This window comes from Pseudochaenichthys georgianus, chromosome 22, assembly GCF_902827115.2.
Source record: "Pseudochaenichthys georgianus chromosome 22, fPseGeo1.2, whole genome shotgun sequence".
In the NCBI taxonomy this organism is placed as follows: Eukaryota; Metazoa; Chordata; class Actinopteri; order Perciformes; family Channichthyidae; genus Pseudochaenichthys; species Pseudochaenichthys georgianus.
The window spans coordinates 15,687,969-15,709,264 of NC_047524.1; the positions used below are offsets into that span (position 1 = coordinate 15,687,969).

At 41.9% G+C, this 21,296-nt stretch overlaps 2 protein-coding genes across 2 annotated transcripts; one reads left to right on the top strand and one right to left on the bottom strand.

The window, feature by feature from the left end:
• Positions 1-250: 250 nt before the first annotated feature.
• LOC117468138 (transmembrane protein 179) lies at positions 251-1,644 on the top strand. The gene is made up of 4 exons (XM_034112130.2): positions 251-585; positions 1,034-1,171; positions 1,265-1,343; positions 1,427-1,644. The coding sequence occupies exons 1-4, from the start codon at positions 284-286 to the stop codon at positions 1,598-1,600; spliced, it is 693 nt and encodes a 230-aa protein (XP_033968021.1). The 5' UTR covers positions 251-283; the 3' UTR covers positions 1,601-1,644.
• A 992-nt stretch (positions 1,645-2,636) lies between these two features.
• On the bottom strand, positions 2,637-17,581 carry c22h14orf180 (chromosome 22 C14orf180 homolog). Its single transcript, XM_034111076.2, has 11 exons — positions 17,510-17,581; positions 15,714-15,950; positions 14,891-14,921; positions 11,899-11,985; positions 10,247-10,367; positions 8,393-8,423; positions 8,172-8,280; positions 5,499-5,662; positions 5,222-5,369; positions 4,798-4,824; positions 2,637-4,406 (listed from the first exon to the last, which is right to left on the bottom strand). The coding sequence occupies exons 2-11, from the start codon at positions 15,864-15,866 to the stop codon at positions 4,201-4,203; spliced, it is 1,077 nt and encodes a 358-aa protein (XP_033966967.1). The 5' UTR covers positions 15,867-15,950; positions 17,510-17,581; the 3' UTR covers positions 2,637-4,200.
• Between the last annotated feature and the right edge of the window lie 3,715 nt (positions 17,582-21,296).

Here is a 21,296-nt window from a genome sequence, read left to right on the forward strand (position 1 = left end):
TTAGATTTGACAATACCATCATTGTCAGACTACACTGAAGTTGTGTATGATATGATATTAAACATTTTGAATCTTTGAATTTAGAGTCATATAAGTGTTAACTATCCGTGTAAATGAGAGGACCAGTGAAGATCTCCACAGCTGGATGCAGATCAGATGTATTGTGGACCCCTGGAGCCCCCCCCAGCAGTTTGAGCGTCGGATGCTGCTCCGCTCATCGCTGCCTCCACTGCGCAGCCGCAGTTTCTCCTGGACGCAGAGAGCAGCAGAGGCAGATAGAAAAATGGCCCTCGATAATTTAATTTTCGGGCAATGCATCCTTTATTTTTTTGCCTTCGTTTTCGGCTTCATCGCAGTGGTGCCTATGTCTGAAAACACGGAGGATTTCGGAGGGAAATGCCTGCTCTTCACGCGGGGAATGTGGCAAAACGAGAACATCACGGTGTCGAAGCAGCGCTTTATCGTGGAGGAGTGGGGACCCGAGTCCTCGTGCAGCTTCATCACTTTTGTCGGGATATCGTCCCTCATACTGTCCGCAGTGCAGGCATGGAGGCTGCTCTTCTTACTGTGCAAAGGACACGACGAGTGAGTGACCGTTCACTTGTGCTCTGTCAACACAATTCAATACAGCGCTATTAAAAGCTCAGGGCATGCTGCATCACGTAGGGCTCAATGTAGAAGTGTTTTTATTTGGCCATCTCCCATGCCCTTCCATATGTGTTATTCTGGCACTGCGTGTAATGTAGGCTATGCTATGATGAATGCCATATAATGAGTATATAACAAGGACTAGTCATTGTGGTCCTCCATTAAAAAGATGGAGGCAATACACTGTTGCCTTTGAAACATCTAAGTCACTGCCTACTGTGGCTAACATACAGTATTTCCAACCTAGGTCATAATTTTCACGTCTGACTGGAAGGGCATTATAAACACACATAACTAAATAAAGCCATGTGATAGACCTGATATGGATAATGTAAACATAAATCAGGGATTTCACAGTTTTATCCTCTGTTCTACCTGTCTGCAGCTCCATCTTTAACGCATTCCTCAACCTGCTGATCAGCTCCCTGGTGGTGTTCACAGTCTTCCTGTCCAGCACCATCATCAGTGTTGGTTTCAACATGTGGTGCGACTCCGTCACAGAGGGTGGAACTATGCCCAGCAGGTAAGAGAGCAGTACACAAACTCAATTCTTCAGAACATTTCCTTTTACAATGCAGCGGTCGTCCTCAACACCAGCTTTTGTGTCATATTTTAGTTGTGAAGACCTGCAGGACACTGATCTAGAACTCGGCCTGGACAACTCGGCTTTCTACGACCAGTTTGCTATAGCTCAGGTAAGACTATGGTTAATATCCTTCAGGAAAGATAACCACATCCTGAATTCTAGTTATTTACAATGATTTCCTTCTGTCTCCAGTTCGGCCTGTGGGCTGCGTGGCTCACTTGGCTTGGGATCGCGGTGATGGCCTTCCTTAAGGTCTACCACAACTACAGACAAGAGGACCTTCTGGACAGCCTGATCCACGAGAAGGACCTTCTGCTGGGCCGCTCCTCTCGCCGCAACTCTGACCTCAAGAGCGGCCTGATCTAGAAACCAGAGGACACACACACACACACACACACACACACACACACACACACCACACACACACACACCACACACACACACACACACACACACACACCACACACACACACAGCACACACACTACCACACACCACACACACACACACACACACACACAACCACACACACACACACACACACACACACACACACACACACACACACACACACACCAATTTTTGCCTCTGTAGACAATCAAATGGCTTTCGCTCTCATTGATCATGAATTGAATCAAACCGGTTTTAGCTTTGTTCTCCAAAGGCAATTGATTGTCCCTCCAAAAATCTCCCAGTGGTGTTTAATCCTTGAGGAATTTAGCCTTATTGAGCTTATTCGTCCAGTGCTTGCATTCCTCTTCAACACAAACAACCATAGTTCAGCCCCCGCAGTGTTCAGCCCATATAATGGAAATGCCAGTACCTCCAGTTGTTTCTATTTAGCAACCCATTATTAATGGCAGGACTGATTGGCCAGTGGATCATGTTGTCTTTGTGAAAGTTCTGCATGGACCAAATGCATGAAAAATTAATAGGGTGGTGGTTTTTAGATGTAGAGGGTTGTTGTTTTTAGTTTTATACACCAATAAATGTATTCCTAAGGAAGGATTTTATCTGGTAGGATGTGCAATGAATCTCAATCTCAATGAAGAAGTCTTTGCATGTGGCAGCAAAGTAAAAGGATATGTGCTGTAGCAACGTATTCAAACCTTTATCAGCAGTGACAAAAGGTGTTTCATAAAATGACAAATTGTAGTTCAGTACATTTAGGTATCGGGCAGCCGGTCCAAATATGCTTTTAGCAATCTATGTGAGATAAAAATCATATTTGTGCCATATAGTAACTCAGGCCTCTTCTTCACACTTTATAGGCTACAAACTAATATACTGTGTGACTGTGAGTAGACGCACAAATGTACCCGCATGCATCTTTCTCCCTTTTACATACACATCACACACTTACTTTTTGGCAGGGATAACAGGAAGAAAGCACATCACCTGCCTGACCTTGATAGGCAATGACAGTTTTATTCAAAACAAGTGAAATCATAAAACAGTAGGAACCAAGAAAACCCTCCATAAAGGCACTTCTTTCAAAGTGACCATAAACATGTAGACAGCCATGATAAGCTGCTTCTAAGCTAAATGTGCATATGCAGGACATGTGTTTACTGGATAGCCTATTTTATTGCTATTGACAATTGAGTCTGACAGTACGGAGTTGAGAGTGTTTGTTTCTTCTATACAGGCGTTATTAGCCTAATATTGCTTTGACATTCAAATGTGAAACCTCCAAAATCCGATGCTTTTCTTCCAAACCCTGAAACCTGTTATATAAAGCGACATGTTTTACTGGAAACTGTGAGATGTGTGTTATTGCTCATAATGAGGTCTGATGTGCATCACTGTGCCCTTCTATAATACATTTGTGTGGCTTGAATTTGGGGACAATAACATACAGAATCTGATTCTGCTATATTTCTGTGTTTGGCCTCTTATTAGTATTAAAGAAATTAATCAAATTAAATATATTGATTTTAAATGTTTTGAAAACATGTATTTCTCCAAAGCTTGGTGAGCATTTGAAAGCACGGTTAAAACCTGAATACGGGTGTTTTAAATAGAAATGCAATAGGTAACAAAAAGTAAAAAAAAGTAAAGATTATTGAAAGTTGGATATAAGTGTAGATGCAGATATACAGTATAGAAGAATAAATAACATTTAGGATCAAGGGTAATTTGTTGGATTAAAGCGGTTATAAAGAGGAACACTGTTAAAAGCATTATTATTCATTCAGTTTGAGTATACTCTCTTCAACGATAGATAAGGAGAGAGAATTATAACATTGTGCTGCAGATTTTCTCTTCAGTGGAGCTGAAGACAGTCAGTCGTACAGGACAGCAGCCAGTCTGTAAAGGATGCGTTTCCCCTCTATTAGACAATCAACCTGGTGCTGTGAAATGATGCAGCCCTGTGTTTCCATTCTCACAGATCATTATCCAACAGTTCACACATCTGTGTCCATCCTCGTCCTCCTGCAAAAGTGCCAATCAAAGCTGTTTCCAAACATGTCTACATTCTTTTATGTGCAATTACAAGGCTGAATAATGTGATAGTCCTTAGTATATTGATCCATATATATATACACATTCAGTTCTGTGTTATATCTGATATACAAATATGGTGTATTGTAACAAAATACAAATGTGCATTCCATGGAAACATTCACTCACCTATAGACTGTGACTCAAACTGAGAGATCGAATGGTTTTGGTGATTAAGTGACTCACAGTATATGTGAGCATCAACATTGCAGATGTTCAAAACCATATGCTAAATAAGGAGTGGCGTGCCCACCACCTTAGCACATATACAGACAGACATACAGACATGGAAGCTACATATTTCTGGGATTACATTTTTCCCCTTTGTCACTGACAGCGTTCAGAGCCTTGCAAAAAAAGGCTGAAGTGTTTGTAGGCCTGGGCTCCTTCAGAGATAGAAAAAAAAAGAGAGTCTGAAAAAATTAAAGGGGGCTCGATGTCGCCACCTGTGGTCGGTCTCAGTCACTGCATAGTCAGCCATATCCAGCAGCCCCACAGCAGCTGCTTCATGTGCAGCAGGTGGACAGCCAGCGTGGCCTCCAGCTCCTCACACACTCTCTGAGGGCGCCGGCGGTCTGTGCAGTACATGGCCACGCCCAGGCAGGACATCAGCAGGAAGAGGCAGGTGAACAGGGCGAGGTGGGGGCGGGACGCTGTCGTCTCATAGGCTACAACAACAAAAAGTACAATTTTGATTTGTAAATGAGCATTTGAATTGCTAGATGCACAGATCCCTCTTATTCCTGTTTACCTAACACATTCAAGACCTCAAGAGGGGACGTTTTTAATGGATGATATAATGTGACTAGGGTGTAGTGGAGGCCTTGTCACACAAACTGGTGCTCTATGTGTTTCAAACATTGTTTAGGGGGAAAGTTATATCAAACGTTAATCACAAGTGACATTTGATTTACACCCATTACCTAACAACTTAAATCCCTTTTTCACACATACATATACTCATATTTTGTTGACTTTTTCTTTACATAAAAAGTGTGCCGTTGCCATTTTGTCATGCACGTTAACATAGTTAATCTTCACATTTTCAGACAAACTTACCCCCTACGGAGTAACAGTAAGGTATTTCTGTGAAGCCGAGAGAGAAGAGGCCAGTCAGTCCACAGGAGCTAACCTGAACACCAGCTGCTGAGCCCTCACAGACTCTCCTATCTCTCTGGAGCAGACTCCAAGGTGCCTCATTTGCATGCATAATTAATTACCAAGAGTAAATCACTTGCTCATGTTTGGGGGTCTTACAGCATTATGTTATTTTTATATAGTACATAATCCCCAAAGGACAATAGTTTACGATGCAATCTCAGGATGTTGGAAATCATTTTGTCCTTTCTCTTTTCAGCGAAGGGCATACACAGGCCAGGCTGAAGGAAGTAAAGGTGAAAATAAGTCATAGTTTGGTTGAGGTATAAAAGCAGCAGAGGGCAGCATCTGTTCCGTTAGACTGTTTACTTGTGATTCCACTCACCATGTACTGTGGTCTCTGGCTCCCTGAATCGGACCCTCCGCTCGCCTTTCCGTCTGTGGTTTGGTTCAGTGTCTGACCCGTAGCTGGGACATGGCCTCTTTAGAATGGAGGTGGGCACTTTGCCATTGGTGACCTGCATCAGATACACCTGAGGATGAATATACCCGTTGCAAACTCCTGATACATTTCAAAGGTCGGCATCAAACAGCTGGGAGGAACACATCTTGGACAAACAACCCAGAGTCACACTGCTGAACATGTCTGCTCGTTACACTACCTTAAGTGTCGGTGCGTCCTCCTGTTGGTGGTGGGTGTCCTTCCTCTGGCGGACCTCTGAGTGTTTCTCCCGGTGGGAATGAGGAGTACAGTTGACGGTGTCTCTGATGGACTCTGCAGCAGCGAAGCGTTTGGACAGTGCAGACACACACTGACCCAGGGAGTCTAGTAAGAGAGTTATGACCACACAGTACAGCAGTAGTGAGCTCGGTCTGCTTCACACCGGAGTCTGCAGCCTGCTCTTAAGCCAGACTGTGAGGCGGGGTAAAACATTCAAAAGTAATTATGCAAATGTGTCTTAGAAAAGACGGCAGGTAACTTTGTCAGTGCCAGGGAGAGAGCAGCTTAGTACTTTCTAGTTATAAACATGAGGCAAAGGCCTTGAACTCATCAGAAGCGATGTACTTCCCAAAAGGTAAAAAGAAAGTAAAATGATCCTCCGTCTCAATAATCCTGAATTGCTTCGTCTGTCAACTCTAGCTGATGAATCACTTTCATGACTTAATCAACTGTTCATTGACAGAGAGAGACACAGACAGATAGGCCTTTAAGTACAGTACGTTTATATGTTTTATATAAAATAATGAAACAAGTGTAAACTTTGTTTCATATGTAAGAAAATACAGAAAGATGCAAACAAAAGTAAACCGTACCACCCTTCAGACTGCATATATTGATAATCATAATAAAACGTACACGTGTTAATATGCGCTTCCAAAAAGGTATTATAATTGACACTCAATTTCCCACTTTTGTGAAGTAAAGTGGGTCATATTTAGGGCAGGTAATCATCCTTTATAAGCTCGACCTTCTGAGCCAATCACAGCGCGATAATGACCTGCCTTCCGTTTCAACCATGCTCCTTCCGTTTCCACTATACTTTCTCTCACACATACATGCATTCTTCTCTTGCATACATATATTGTCTTCATACATGCATATATTATTTATAATATGAAATGTAAACATTGAATGAATGTGCATGAGAGCAAAATGTATAAATATGAGCATTAAAATATATGAATATGAGAACAAAATGTAAAAATGTGTGAGTGACAATGTATGAATGTGTGCATTTAAATATGATACTATGCGAGCAAAATGTATGTGTGAGTGTAAATATATATACGTGTGTAAGAGTGAAAATGTATGTATGTGAAAGGAGAATGTACGTGTGTAAGAGTGAACATGTATGTATGTGAAAGGAGAATGTACGTGTGTAAGAGTGAACATGTATGTATGTGAAAGGAGAATGTACGTGTGTAAGAGTGAACATGTATGTATGAGAAAGGAGAATGTACGTGTGTAAGAGTGAACATGTATGTATGTGAAAGGAGAATGTACGTGTGTAAGAGTGAACATGTATGTATGTGAAAGGAGAATGTACGTGTGTAAGAGTGAACATGTATGTATGTGAAAGGAGAATGTACGTGTGTAAGAGTGAACATGTATGTATGTGAAAGGAGAATGTACGTGTGTAAGAGTGAACATGTATGTATGTGAAAGGAGAATGTACGTGTGTAAGAGTGAACATGTATGTATGTGAAAGGAGAATGTACGTGTGTAAGAGTGAACATGTATGTATGAGAAAGGAGAATGTATGTGCGTGAGAGGACCAGTATGAATTACACCCTGTACGGCCCCTCATATGCTTTAAATAGAGTGAAACAAAAAAGGGCTTGACTGCCTCACGACACCTTAACAATTTTCAATCTCTTAGGTAGTTAGCAGTTTGGCTAATCACTCATCAACGTTTCAAAGCGTTTCCACATAGTGCAACACAACACACTACAGCTGACATCATATTTGTACTTATATAAATAGTTTTTTAGCTGAGGGAGGGGGAATGACCCACTTTACACCGAACAGTGTCCAAGGGACAAATGCTGCAACCACTTAAACATGCCCCGGTTCAATCCTCTTACAGTGGGCGGGTCAAAGAGGATTTCTCTGTGTACAATACAAAGTAAAAGGTTGCATAAAGTGCACAGAGACCTCTGTGTGTGCTGATCTGCAACAACAACTACATCTATCCCTGCACTCTCACCATCTCACCAAACACATTTATGATGTTCTGAGGTGAACAAGGAGTGTTATAAATCTTTGTCTTTATATGCTGTACTCTCCAGTCCTGCTGTTCAGCACCACCGCCTCTGAAAGCTGACTCGACAGCAAGGCTGGTTTGTGCATATTACTTTTTCACACCGCAGCAGTCCTCCCAAAAACGCAGAGTTCAGAGAGTGTTGCTCTCTCTCAAAGCAAGCCAAGCATACACACTGTACAACAAAACTGTGCCCTCAAACTGCCACAAAGCTACTTTCTTTTGATGGCCTGCATAAAAGCACTTTTGTGTCCGACATAACTTTGTGTGTTTATTGATTTAACATTTTCACGAGTTGACATGGTTAAAAGGGTAACTGAATTGCTTCCAACCCTGTGCGGTGTGCTCTCTAAAGCAGAGAGGACATAACTTGAGATCAACATGACTGTTCTGGCTTTGTAATGTCTCACGAGACGCAAAGATCCACCCTCAGACTGAATGTTAAATATGCACTGTGGAGAGAGATGACCTCAACATACAACCATGTTTGCCTTTCCCTATTAACATTGTGTCAGGATCATAGGTCAGGATTAACTGTGCCTCTCGTGTCAATCATCCCATGCGAGTGTTTACCTGAATATTCAGTCTTGCCGATTTCTGCATAGACGGTGGCCATTAGCTCCAGGCTCCTGGCTGTAATGGGGTGGTCATTACCAAAAGCCCTCTGGTGGATCTTTGCAGCCTGAAACATTAATAAAGAGATCGCAGGGATTTGAATTCCACACAAAGAGTGCTATAAAATATTTAATCTGCTCAAAAATCGAGAAATGAAGCAGAGAGAATGATGGACATACCTTACCGCTGTATTCTAAAGCGAGATGAGGTCTGAAAGGAAAAGGAATCCGTTAAACAAATAGACTACTTTCTTTTTCACTGGTGTTCAATATTTTATACCAGTACTAAAAACATAAGACTTAAAAATGGCACTGAATTATCAGATGACCTCTGCACATTCTTCTTCCATTTAAACACAATCTATTCAAAGCAAACAACAACAGCAGAGCGTGACCTTAATAAAGTCTAGTGGCCCGTGCTGCTTTGCCAGGTGAGCATATCAGTTTCAGCAGCATGACGAATCTAAACATCTGCGAGCTGTGATTAGACACGGAGCGCAGGGCTGCAGGTGCCCAGGCGCCTCCGGCAGGAAGTGGAAACCTTCTATTTCTGCCAGTACTAACGGCCCCTTTCTATTCTCCAGTGTGAGTTTCAGAAGGCATGGCGCTTACGGGTTTGTTTACTGACTTGTGCCCTTTCACTACTCTTGTGCTTGGTGCTAAGCTTGATGAACATGATGTGGTACATTGAGAATCTGCCAGCTGTTCCACTCATATCTGCCATGGAGAGTCAGCCAAGGACATTCATCACCCTCGCGTCACAACCTATAAATGTAGAGCAAGCTCTGTTTAGTGTGACAGATGTCAGCTTCGCTGCTCCAAACCTACACTTCCTTCAATTAGTAATAGCCAGGTGTCAGTTTGCACTTCTTCAGAACGTCCTTTTCAGGAGACATCTGATCAGCGACGACAGAAACGCCCTTTGCCGGCCAAAAGGACTTCCTAAAACATTGCTGAAATATTCAGGGAGTATTACAACTTCCTGTCTACACACAAAACAAAGATTGGGACTGAGGTTTATGATGATAGTAGTAAAACATAACGACTATTTCCCCTCTTGGAAAAACCAAAGCTGGTTCGATTTTTTTTATGTTACTTACAACTTTTATAATCCCCAAAGGGCAAGTCTGCAAGAAAAGATGAAAGAGAAAAACCAATAGCTTGTTATGCTTTTGCCAGAAACCAAAGCCTCTGGGAACAGCCATGCACAATCAGTACACTCTCATGTAAGTTTAATTACTGTATGTTCCTTTCATTAATGAAGCAGCGTGACCGGCCCTCCGTTGAGCCGCCCTTCCACCCTCTGCCACCCTCTCTGGCTGTGAGGTTAAATGGCCTAATTCCAACAATGACAACAGAGGCTCAGAACATGGGTGCATGCTACGGCCTAACAAAGTACCCCTGCAACAGGAGACACCAGATCCAGTTTAGCTATTTCTTCTGTAACACTCAGGTAGAGTGCGGTGTCTCTTTTCTCCATCTACAGGGAAATTCAACTCTAGCTAAAAAGACCTTGAGACGGAGTTTATCTAGTTTGAGAAATGTCCATACGAGAGAGGTGAATGCGCATACATGGACATTCGGGACGCACACGACAGATAACTGTGATCAAAGATAAGTGATACATTCATTAAAGGGGCTTCGTTAAACTGCCAAACAAATTTACCCTAGTGACCCAAATATTCGTTTTACTGTCATTCTGTAAGATTATTTCAGCACGCTGTAGCTTTGCTCAGGGTTAGACTTTATAAACAAATTAGCTTTTTATTGCCGCTGCTTCTTCCGTTATAAAACAAATGCAAATATGTGTTACTACTGAATCAGCACTATAAAATAATGAATGTTCCAATTCGACTCACACACATTTTTATATATATATAAAAAATATATATGGTAGTAAAACAGTCATAAAAGTGAATTTATTTCACCATAAATTCTCTCCTGATGAGCCCCCCCGAGTCCTTAAACTCACAGAACATGTACCGCCTCATTAATTGCGCCACAGAAGCTGCAGCAGGACACAGTTTTACCTACTGTTTGCTCACGATGCAGAGCTGGGCCAGCCGTTCGAGGTGCTGAGCCTGGGAGGCCTGCTCCGACAGCTCCTCTGGGGTCGCCCATCCTGCAGAGCCCAGTGTAGCCTCCTCCTGAGACTCTGTTACACAAACACAGGGCATGGAGTCACCGTCTGCCCGCCAGCTAAACACTTAGTCTTTCCCTCTGCTCCTTACACTATCAATCCCTTTCTCCTAGCTGTCCTGTGGTCTCTTTACTCCTCTCACACTGCACAGAATTAAAAAAACAATGAGGCCTGGCTATCAGCCTGTCTGGCACTGCTGCGGACTCTGAGCCTGAACAGCAGAGTGGAGCCAACTGAGGACTGGAGACAAGAGAGCAGAGATAAGGGCAGGAGAGAGCAGATACGGGAGTCAAACAACAGTCACCACGCCCACTGGAACACTGAGACACACGCAGGCCCACGGTGACACACTACAAACACACAGCGTGTACTGTACACACTCACAATAATGGAGGTGGAAATTAGTTTGGCGTGTAATCCGTGCAAAAAGCAAGTGCAAATGAATCATTGTAACTGGTAAGGTTTGTTTGCATTACAAAACTACAATTATGTGAGCGGTCAGTGGGGATACAGAGAAGGGTTCATAGGAGATAGGAAACAGTGAGAGGAAGAGAGATTGTTAGATGCAGCCGTCGTGCCAGCTATGCCTCTGGGCATACATAATTCAATCCAAGTGAGTGCTGAATCAAGGCTTTCAGTATTCCACAGCAACACACAGCAACCAATGAGATGTGTGGCCATTTGTCTTCGACAATGTCTTTCCCGTTCGCCTCCACTGTGCTCATGCTAAACTGCTTCCTCAGCTGCAGACAGCGGGAGAGCAGCTGATGAATGAGCGGCCTCGCTGTGAATGTCCGCTTAAAGCTACACCATGTATATTGTAAACAAAGATTCCTTGGGCAGGAAGAGGATGTCATTTCATATTGGCTTTATGAGCTAACAGAATATATGTTTGAGCTGTTGAAGAGGCACACTGTGTAATAGGCTATACATTATGTTTGGGTCAGTTTGTTTGGAGAGCTGCCCACTAAAGAAAGACTGTCAGCCAATGAACAGCCTCAGTGCATCTGCTGATCTGCTAACAGCCTCAAAATTAAAATTAATATTTCATGTTATTTTCAAATAAATGATATTAATTAGGAAAGTTTGCGATTGGGTGTTATAATAGTGACTTAGTTGTTACACAAGTAATACGTTGACATTAATGGTGTTACATTAAAAGCTTAAACCATCCTTAAAATCAAGTTAAACACAAGTAAATATGAATTCACAATTCAACACTAAATGATATACCTGCCTGTTGCCACATGTTCATCTTTACACATTCAACTCATCTGATGTGCACTGACCAAAAAGGATCTAGGTTACACTATAACATTACATTACATTTGAATCAAATCATTAATACAAAATTAACACTATTACTATTTTACCTATAATCATGTATTTCACATGAAACTTCTTAGAAGGCTATCAAGAAAACAAAGCATTACCAACACAAAAGTAGATCATTTAACCAAGGCTGCATGGTATGGTAGTATATTACATTCAACACTGTATGTGGACCTACAGTATTCATCGACATCGTCCTGTCAAAAGTACTTGCCTGTGCTCCCCTGAAGAGCCGTGAGCTCGATCAATGCCACCTCATAGAACATTTTCTCCGCCTGGATGAACTGCAGGGCCTTCTCATCTGTTCTTAAAGGTGAAGGATAAGTCATGGATGTCAATAGATTTTAGTCGGTTATTGCAGTTAAACCCAGCCAAGCTCCATGCTGTTTTTTCAGCCCTCGAGACAAACAGAACGTGTAGTAACCAAGAGCTGGTGTTTGTGGTTTTTGTAGTGATTTGAAGTGGGTGCATATCAAGTTTCAAATGTTAAATCTCATACTGTAGTTGTATCTGATTACATCCCTTTGTATCATATCGTATTATCCTTGTCTTTTGAATTGGTGTTTTGTACAGAATCCTCTTGATTGATCTGAATGCCACTTTTTGTTTCCATGAAAACACTCTAAAAATAGAGCCTCTTCACTTTATCAAAGCATTCTGCATACTGAGAGTCCGTCCCTCTGTAAAATGACACCACAGATGCTTGTCAGGTGAATTTAAAGACCAATGAGAAGGAGAATGCTTAAAATAAACAAAGCCCTGCCTGTATAAACGTCCTACTTAACACCAGATCTCCTGAGGGGAAAACACTATACATTACATTCTAGGTGTTTAACTTTCACACTATTTGCCAATTATACATCAATATAAAGTACTCTTATATTGAGATAGGAAAGATAGACATTACTTTTAAGGTTAGAAATTCTTAAAGGTGAAAAGAACAACAGCTGGTTTACTTTATGTTGGCACCTGGAGAATAATGGCAGTACTGCACACAACTGAACCAAAACAACAGGAACAAGATCCAACAGGAACACTGAGGCAAAGTGCAGTCACCTACTCTAGATATGCTCCTCATTAAAAGGAAAGGATAGTTATCAAAAGGAAAGATTGTTTTGCATCTGATTATACCAGAAAACTTTACTGAACATTACAGTAAAGATAATATTCCAACCTGTATGAAAACCTAGCATTTTTGGAAATAAAGTGAAACTCCTTTTTGCATACAATACTACACTTTTGTTATGGTTTAAAGCAAATCCTGATATAACACAGGATAATAGGTGATGCATTGTACCTGCCCCAGTTTCTGCAATCACCTGGCTTCAGGGAATAATGTGAGTTTGAAGTGGACCATCTGGGAGGGAGGATTAGGGGAGCAGCCATCATCAAAGGTCAGTCTACTACTTCTGCCTCCTATTTTTAGCCTGACTGGACCACAACAGAGACCTCACACTATGCTCTCCGGGGAATATGTGCTCCACCAAACACACGCACACACACACACACACACACACACACACACACACACACACACACACACACACACACACACACACACACACACACACACACACACACACACACACACACACACACACACACACACACACACACACACACACACACACACACACACACACACACACACACACACACACACACACACACACACACACACACACACACACACACACACACACACACACACACACACACACACATCTCAACACACGTGCAGCACTGCTCTGCTAATGGTGCACTGAGATGAAGCACAATATCGTCTCTAGCCAGAAGAGTTATAGATCACAGGATCAAGTATGACTGATACACCCCTCTATTTGAGATTACATTCTAATTGCTACGTTGGCTTCCCAAGAAACGCATATCAGTAAACACTCAGCAGCCAAAAGGGCTTTTGGCTGCTGACAAAGGTCACTTGTAGATACTGCCAGCTCTGATAATGATACATCAAGCCACACATATATACATTGAGTTAGTTTCCTAATTGGGAAGATTAGTTTGACCCCACAGACAAAATGTAAGGCGACACAGTACATCCTGTTGTCGTAGACATTTGTGTGAAACTCTAAAGTTCACATATCCTCTCTGTTTGAGCACACTGACCCTTCACCTCCTTCCCCAGAGGACCATTTAAAAACACACAACATCCCCGCTGCAGTTACTTTGATGCCAAAGAAAAGTACTGAAAATAAGTTAAACTTGAAAATGATTACATACTTTCAATCACTGCACACACTGGTATTATCAATATAATTAGATGTAGTTCTTACTGTTTCATGCCATTGCAAATATCATATTGTAGCGGAGTACTTAAAATGCTTTTTGGGTTTAAATTATTTAGATTTGGTCCGCTCTGCTGCTGACCTACTTAATGAATAATATAATTTCCTGGCTGTTACCTTTCACTAAAAGTAAAAACCATGTAACAAAGTAACTCTGACATTCATAAAACGCCACAGTTTGAAACCATTACTATTGATGATGCTACATAATAAATTACTGTATGTCAAAAGATTTAACCCTGTCATGGTAGATAACTCTCTTAAGTACCATTATGTGCGGGGCCTACTGATGGCTATTGATGAAGTAAAGCTCAGCAAATCGAGCTATTTTGGAAAATGGACAGTAAGGGATAGAGGCATGCTGAGGTAGATAACCTGAGCTGGCAAGTTAAGTGTTGGAGTGTCTCAATAACCGGGAGAAGAGTCATGGAGGTAATATATACTGACACGAAACACCCCTCTATTATCTCCATGTCCTATTCTATTATAGTTTATAGGAGCAGTGAGTGGCGATGAAGAGGCTAGTCAGAACGGAAACAGGTTAATTAGTGCTCTTCCACTCTGTTGTGCAGAGATAAGAGCGTACAAATCCTCTTAAGAGACAGACACACAGCCTGAGCTGCACACAACACACAAGGCATTCTGGGACAAATGTGTAAGTATGACCTCACACACAGGCATCCATTTATACCCCTCAGTTTATACTGCTTTCTCTAAAAGGGGCTACATCCTCCATTGTGCTGGAATTTGGCACGCCTCCCACCAAAGACAATCCTTTACATGTCCACCTCACAACAAGGAAATGCTAGCTGTGTAGTTAGCCTGCTTGCTAACACTTACGATCCTTGTGAAAGTAAAAGTGTATGATGTGGTGAGAGTCTTTCCCTGAGTAAAGGATACAGTTCTTTTCAGTGATGAAGAGTTCTGCGATCTGTAAAGACCAGACAATGGACATGGTTAATTATCAAGTTACAACATCATTCCTGCTTGTGTGCGTGTATGGTGTCATGTACCGTCATAACAAGTAATCCTTCTTTTCTGCACAGCACTGATCAACATGGTGAAACACATTCCAAAGTTCTGGTTTAGAGGCTTTGTTTTGATATGAGGGACATTCCTTCAAGCATTACTAAACAGAATTAAAATGGTAACCTTGCCTTACAAAGGACCCCAGTGTGTAATCTGCTAAATCTTTGGCCTGGATACAGAGTGCTACAAAGCCTGTGAACCAGAAATAGCAAAACATAGCCCACACACAATGGGACATTAACTGGGCACTGTAGTATTGTTAACAATGTGAGCAGTCCAACCACATTGTTACTGTATGAGTGCAGCGTCCTGTACCTAATTTAGCTGCATGCACACTATTAGCTCTAGTAAATGCTCTCACAGTGTCAACACAGAGACACATGACGGACTGTTACATTTGACATTGTGTTGGTGAAATCAAGGTTGAATGTCTCCTGTGTGTCATGGTGTGGGATAATGTATGATGCTTGACAGGAGAAGTGGTGCAAATGTGTCTATACAGCTGTGTAAAAAGATGATACAGTACATTAGTGAATGCATGTAATTAACACACAAGTTGGTGGGAGTTGATACAGTACATTAGTGAATGCATGTAATTAACATACAAGTTGGTGGGTGTAAGACAAAGAAAGGGACAGAGTGACACAAATGTTATGAGTGTATTTGGTGTGGAGTCTTCAGTCTTCTTGCTCACCTGGTGTAGGCAGTTGGGCAGAGAGTTGAAGCTCTGCACATGGGTCAGTCCCAACAGGCAGCTGAGGAAGCAGTGGAGGGCAGCCTGAGACTCCCCCTGCTGCTGGAGCTGCTGTCCCAGCTCAAACAGGCCCTCCCTCCCCCCGGTCAGCATCCCCAGTCCCAGCCAGAGCCAGCAGCGCCTCCCATCAGAGCTCCACCGGCCGAGGACAGACGCTCCTCTCTCCCCGCCACTCCTCTGAAGCACCACAGGTAGAAAGAAACAGAGTGAACGATTTGTGTTAAATGTAGCTGCTCACATAAACACAGACGGAGAGAAAGCACAGGGAGGAGTGAGCAGCACAGCTTCCTCTCAGTCTCGTCGGAACTCAGTAAGTCAAGGACAGGTGGTGAGGAGCAGGCTGAAGGAGCTCCGGCAGCTCACAGAGAAAATATACATTCCCCTCCCTCCTCCCAGGCTGCACCAGGAAAGGAGGACAGAGGAAGTCGGGAAGCATTTTCTGTTTGAGTGACAGAGCTCTGGACCAATCCCTGCTCTGCTCATGTACAGTAGCTCTGCCAGCATGTGTTTCTCATTTGGTCTCTCTCCAATCCTGGTAAATGGAAATTACACAGTTGTAGGTATTGATAAAAACAAATATAGTGTACACATGTTCTGTGATGAATATTTAAACGTATACATAAGACTAAATCCAGTTTGTTGACCTAATTTCCCCTGGATGAACAGAACAGTGCATTATGTATATCTACAGTATGTGAGAGAATCCCTTTAAGTCTTACTGACCTACTTATGATTTATAAATGAGTGCATGGAAATGATGCACCAACAAGCAAAACAGAAGAAATGCTGTGCGAGCACGTTTCACATCACCTCAGAATAAAGCAAGCTTTTGTAAATTCTCTGAAGCAAACCAGACAGCAAATCTATGCAAACACTGGGTCATTAGGAACAGCCACTGTATGAGAGAGAAAGAAAGAGAGAGCAGTCCTCCCTATCCAAACAAGGGAAACAAATATTAATCCAGAAGGAGTGCCTCCTCTGAATGTGTGCACACTTTCCTTCACACTCTGCTAATCAACACAGGCCAATCTGTGCCTGGGGAGAGCGAGGCAACAGATAAGAGATACGACTTCAGCTCTTGATCCACGGATGATCCATAGGATTATGAATGCGTCTCGACTTTGAGAGCAGCAATCCTCCCCACCCTGGCTCTATTTGGACACAAGTGTGGTAGCTGCAAGAAATGAAAGGGGCAACGCAGAGCAAATGGGCAGAGTCAGTCTCCATTAGTGTCAGATGCACCTAGCTAAGCAGGATGGGATTCTAATGGTGGTGAATGCCAGTGGCTGGTAGTATCAGAGAGCATTAAACCTGCACAGGCAGGTCAGAGTCAGGGAACTGTGTACAGTGCTCATTTCGGACTAACAGAATCTGAACAGTGGTGGGACTTGATTATGCTGATGCAGGTTTCTTTAACTGGAGAACACAGACGGGTGATTGGGCTCCCTTCACTGAGTCCAGTTTGAATGCAGCGAGAAAGCAAGCAAAGCGTCTGATGAGATTGAGTTGGAGGGCCAATGGCTGACTGTGTTCTGTCCTAATTGAAAAAAAGAGTAAAATCAAATCAAGTTTTATTTATATAGCACATTTATGAACGATTTTTGGTCGAGCCAAAGTGCTGTACATATTATATAAAAATAGCCTACAGTAGAGACACTTTACAGCAAATACAACAGCACAGATAGTTCAGAATATCAGTATGAGAAAAACGACACCCTCTATCCTTAGACCCTCACATCGTTTAAGGAGAAACTTCCAGAGAAAACCCACAGTTTAAGAGGAAATGGGAGAAACCTCAGGGAGAGCAACAGAGGAGGGATCCCTCTCCCAGGACGGACAGACGTGCAATAGATGCCGTGTGTAAATCCAAGAGATAATGCATTTTACAGTAGACCGAATGTTAGGAAATGCATGTGTCTGTCATAAGAAGATGAATCCACGAGGATGTCAGCTACAATCCTGTGGAAGCCATCAGGGAAGCAGCATGACGAGACCCAGGCAGGACCGCAGAGACAGGTTCAGCCACGACCCGAACGTCCACGACTTAATCCAGAACTCAGGATAGAGGATCCAAGACACAGGACTACAGCAAGAGTGAGCTCCATCTCCTCATTACAGCCCAGTCAAGCTGAACAGACGCACATCAGCTGTGAGGAGGCGGGACGGGATGTTCCTGCCGTTGTGTTAACAACATTTGACAACAACCATGTGACAGGAAACCCACCCAGGCAGGACAGCAAGCCTTTCAATCTCAAAGTGTGTATGCGGCATATTATCTGATATTTTGACAACACAGTAATATGTATTTCAAGGAAGTCACTGTGTTTGTTGAGATGCTGTGAGTGTAAGGTTCTAGTTACTTTAGAGAGCAATGTTAGCTTTAATGAGACTGATTTATGGAAATCAGTCTTTAAAAAATAAACGTACTGACATATTTCGTCTTGTATATAGCATCAGACATACAAATCACAATAAGGAAACAGATACATGAAATACAGTCAGATAAAAACCTTGGTAAAAAGCAACATTTAAAAAAAATGTTTAAGAAAAATGCACAAAATACGTAAGCACATTCATTCATGTCACTAAATCTACTGTGGAGGTGGTGAACAGCTACAAGTTCCTGGGAGTGCACTTGAACCACAAACTGGACTGGACAGACAACACCGATGCTCTCTTCAGGAAGGGACAGAGCAAGCTGTTCTTCCTGAGGAGGCTCAGGTCCTTCAACGTGTGCACGAGGCTGCTGCAGATGTTCTACCAGTCTGTGGTGGCCAGTGTGCTCTTCTTTGCCGTGGTGTGCTGGGGTGGAAACACAAACACTAGGGACACTGGCAGGCTGAACAAGCTGGTGAGGAAGGCTAGCTCTGTAGTTGGAGTACAACTGGACAATCTGGAGGGGGTGGCAGAGGGGAGGACGAGGAGGAAGCTCGACAGCATCCTAGAGAACCCCTCCCACCCACTCCACGCAGAGCTAGTGAAGATGAGGAGCACGTTCAGCCACAGACTCATCCCTCCACCACAACGCACCAAGCGCCTCGGACAGTCCTTTGTGCCTGTAGCCATCAGGCTGCACAACAAGGGGTTAATGATGAAAAAGAAATCAAATTAAATCACTGGTCATAAATATACACTGTTTTCACAACCCATGTTAACTTGTCACTTTAACTTATTATGCACTTTATAACTTAGATGATGACGAAATATGTATATATGCTGACAGTTATGTTACTCTTATTTTTATTTATCTCCTATTTTTATAGTCTTTTATTATTATTATCATTATTTCCTTGATTTTATGTTATTTATTTTAGATTTTAGATTTTATTGATCTGTGTGAATCTTTGCTGTACTGTTTTTTTTTTTTTCACGCTTACCCTGTTGCTGCTTTGTACAACTGAATTTCCCCTCGGGGATTAATAAAGGTTCATCTTATCTTATCTTATCTTATCTTACTATGAGATTATACTTACATCTGTGAATGAACCATACATAGTTTACACATGTCTGAGTTTTCGTTTTTTTATTACATTATTGTATTATGTTAATGGGAGAGTTTCTAGTCTGGAACTCACTCTTAAGAAGCTTATTGAGAAAACTGTCACAAGGCGACCAACATTTTCCTTTCTAAAAATGAATGTTTATTGGGTATGTAAATGTAGAAAATATATATAATATAAAACAAAACTCACTCATTTTGATCAATGTGTTAAATATAATATGATATAAAACACTAATATATAATTTACAGAGAAAGTCCCTGTAGTGTTCTTTACATGATACAGCTTTGCATATCCTAGATTGAAGAACTGTTCAGCAGAGGTGAAGATTTACATTTCAACCAACCGCTGTCAGGTATTCTGACCTATTCAATTATAGCTTTGAACATTGACTTATTTGACTTTCTGGCACCAAATATCTGGAGGTTATGTTGCTCACATCCTGTTCCAAACCCCTTCTCACACATGTACAGACAGTACATTCAACAAACATGTTGATTGATGTTCGCTATTCTGTGATGCAAGAATGGAAATCTACCTGTAATTGGAATATTGATTGCCTGTCTTGCGTAGTTGGTGGACAAATACATCAGTGTGATCAGTAAACACTCTCCATAGCACGCGTTCACAGGGAAGCCGATACAACGGACTAATGCAAATGAATGGTAAGCAAGCCATGAAACAGGTTCGAGTGAAAGAGCAACTTCAGATCAGCATCAGCAGGTTATTGCAGTGCAGTAAACCCTAAGATATTCAATTATTGCCAATGCTTTGTGTAATCTCTATTTATATAATGTACTACCATAAATACGGATTGAGCTGATGTATATATCACAAAAAGAAACAAAACCTAGGGGCTAAATATCAAAAGTCTTCTCTGTTATTTAATGAACTCTGAGTCCTACTTTTTGTATATTTGCACATTCCTCTTTTTCTGACTTCCTATAAGGTCATAAATCTTACATGATGTCATAAACCATTTGTTAGAATAATGCATTTTGCATTGTCCAGCAGGTTTGCAGAGGAACATTGTGTCCTCATGTCATTTCACAACACTGCACATGGCCCTACATCAGCATATACTATTTATATTTGCTGCATTGTGCACATACAGCCACTCTACGCAAGTTTTCTGTAGCCTAGAGGCCTGTGGTATACAATGTTGTACTCAGTGTGAGTGACAGCAGCTACAACATTCACTACATAATGCCAACTCCAGTGATGTGAGAAAAAAATTCTTCATTTAAAAAAAAAAAAAAAATGAAACAAAGCATCATAAATTTCCAGCAGGACTGAGTCCAGATTTCAAATGCCAGCATTAATGCTACAAACATGTACCTTGGATATACATATTGTGCATCTGTACTCTGGATGTTGGAGTCTCTACTGCTGGCCCACTGTTAAAGCCCCTCCAATCCCCACCCCTCTTAGATTCAGGCTCCAGCAATTTAATAGGCTTGGACCTGACACCCCCAGTTTCTGAAAGGCAGTTTATGACCTCCATGTAATCAGCAGTAAATGCTGCCTCCATCTGTCTCTTTTTACTCAATTATCTGACCCAGTGACTTTTACTGACAAACACTGTCCAGGTAAAAACAGTAACGCATTCCCCAAGCATAGATTATGACACGTCCATACATCATCCCAAACTCTTCTTTCACGATTTCCGTTTGGTCAGTTCTCATTTTAGCAGGGCTTCAGACGCAGCTGCTGTTCTTCAGTAATGAGCAGAAAATATATGAATCATCAGAGATCCTGTACAATTACAGCTGTGTGGGCGTTATAACCTGAATCCTCATTACTGATTCATTGTGAAAGGGTAACATACTGTATGCACCATAGTACACAGCATGACTCACACTGTGAGGCAGTTGCTTGGATGACTTAATGAAAACAGCCTCTTAACTGGGTTTATGGCGTTTCATCACAGTATGTTAAAATCAATTCATTAAGAAGTGTTGATTAAAGGGAATACCTCTCACTGCACCTCGGCTGCTGGGCTCATTTTAAAATGTAATATGTT

What these genes read in the sequence shown, in the direction of transcription:
- LOC117468138 (XM_034112130.2), top strand. Translation starts at nt 284, where the DNA reads ATGGCCCTCGATAATTTAATTTTCGGGCAATGCATCCTTTATTTTTTT. An exon ending in GGTGGAACTATGCCCAGCAG is followed by an intron (nt 1,172 to 1,264) that starts GTAAGAGAGCAG and finishes GTCATATTTTAG; the next exon opens with TTGTGAAGACCTGCAGGACA. An exon ending in ACCAGTTTGCTATAGCTCAG is followed by an intron (nt 1,344 to 1,426) that starts GTAAGACTATGG and finishes TTCTGTCTCCAG; the next exon opens with TTCGGCCTGTGGGCTGCGTG.
- c22h14orf180 (XM_034111076.2), bottom strand. Translation starts at nt 15,866, where the DNA reads ATGCTGACCGGGGGGAGGGAGGGCCTGTTTGAGCTGGGACAGCAGCTC. An exon ending in TGCCCAACTGCCTACACCAG is followed by an intron (nt 14,922 to 15,713) that starts GTGAGCAAGAAG and finishes TGGTCTTTACAG; the next exon opens with ATCGCAGAACTCTTCATCAC. An exon ending in CTTTAGAATACAGCGGTAAG is followed by an intron (nt 8,281 to 8,392) that starts GTATGTCCATCA and finishes TTAATGTTTCAG; the next exon opens with GCTGCAAAGATCCACCAGAG.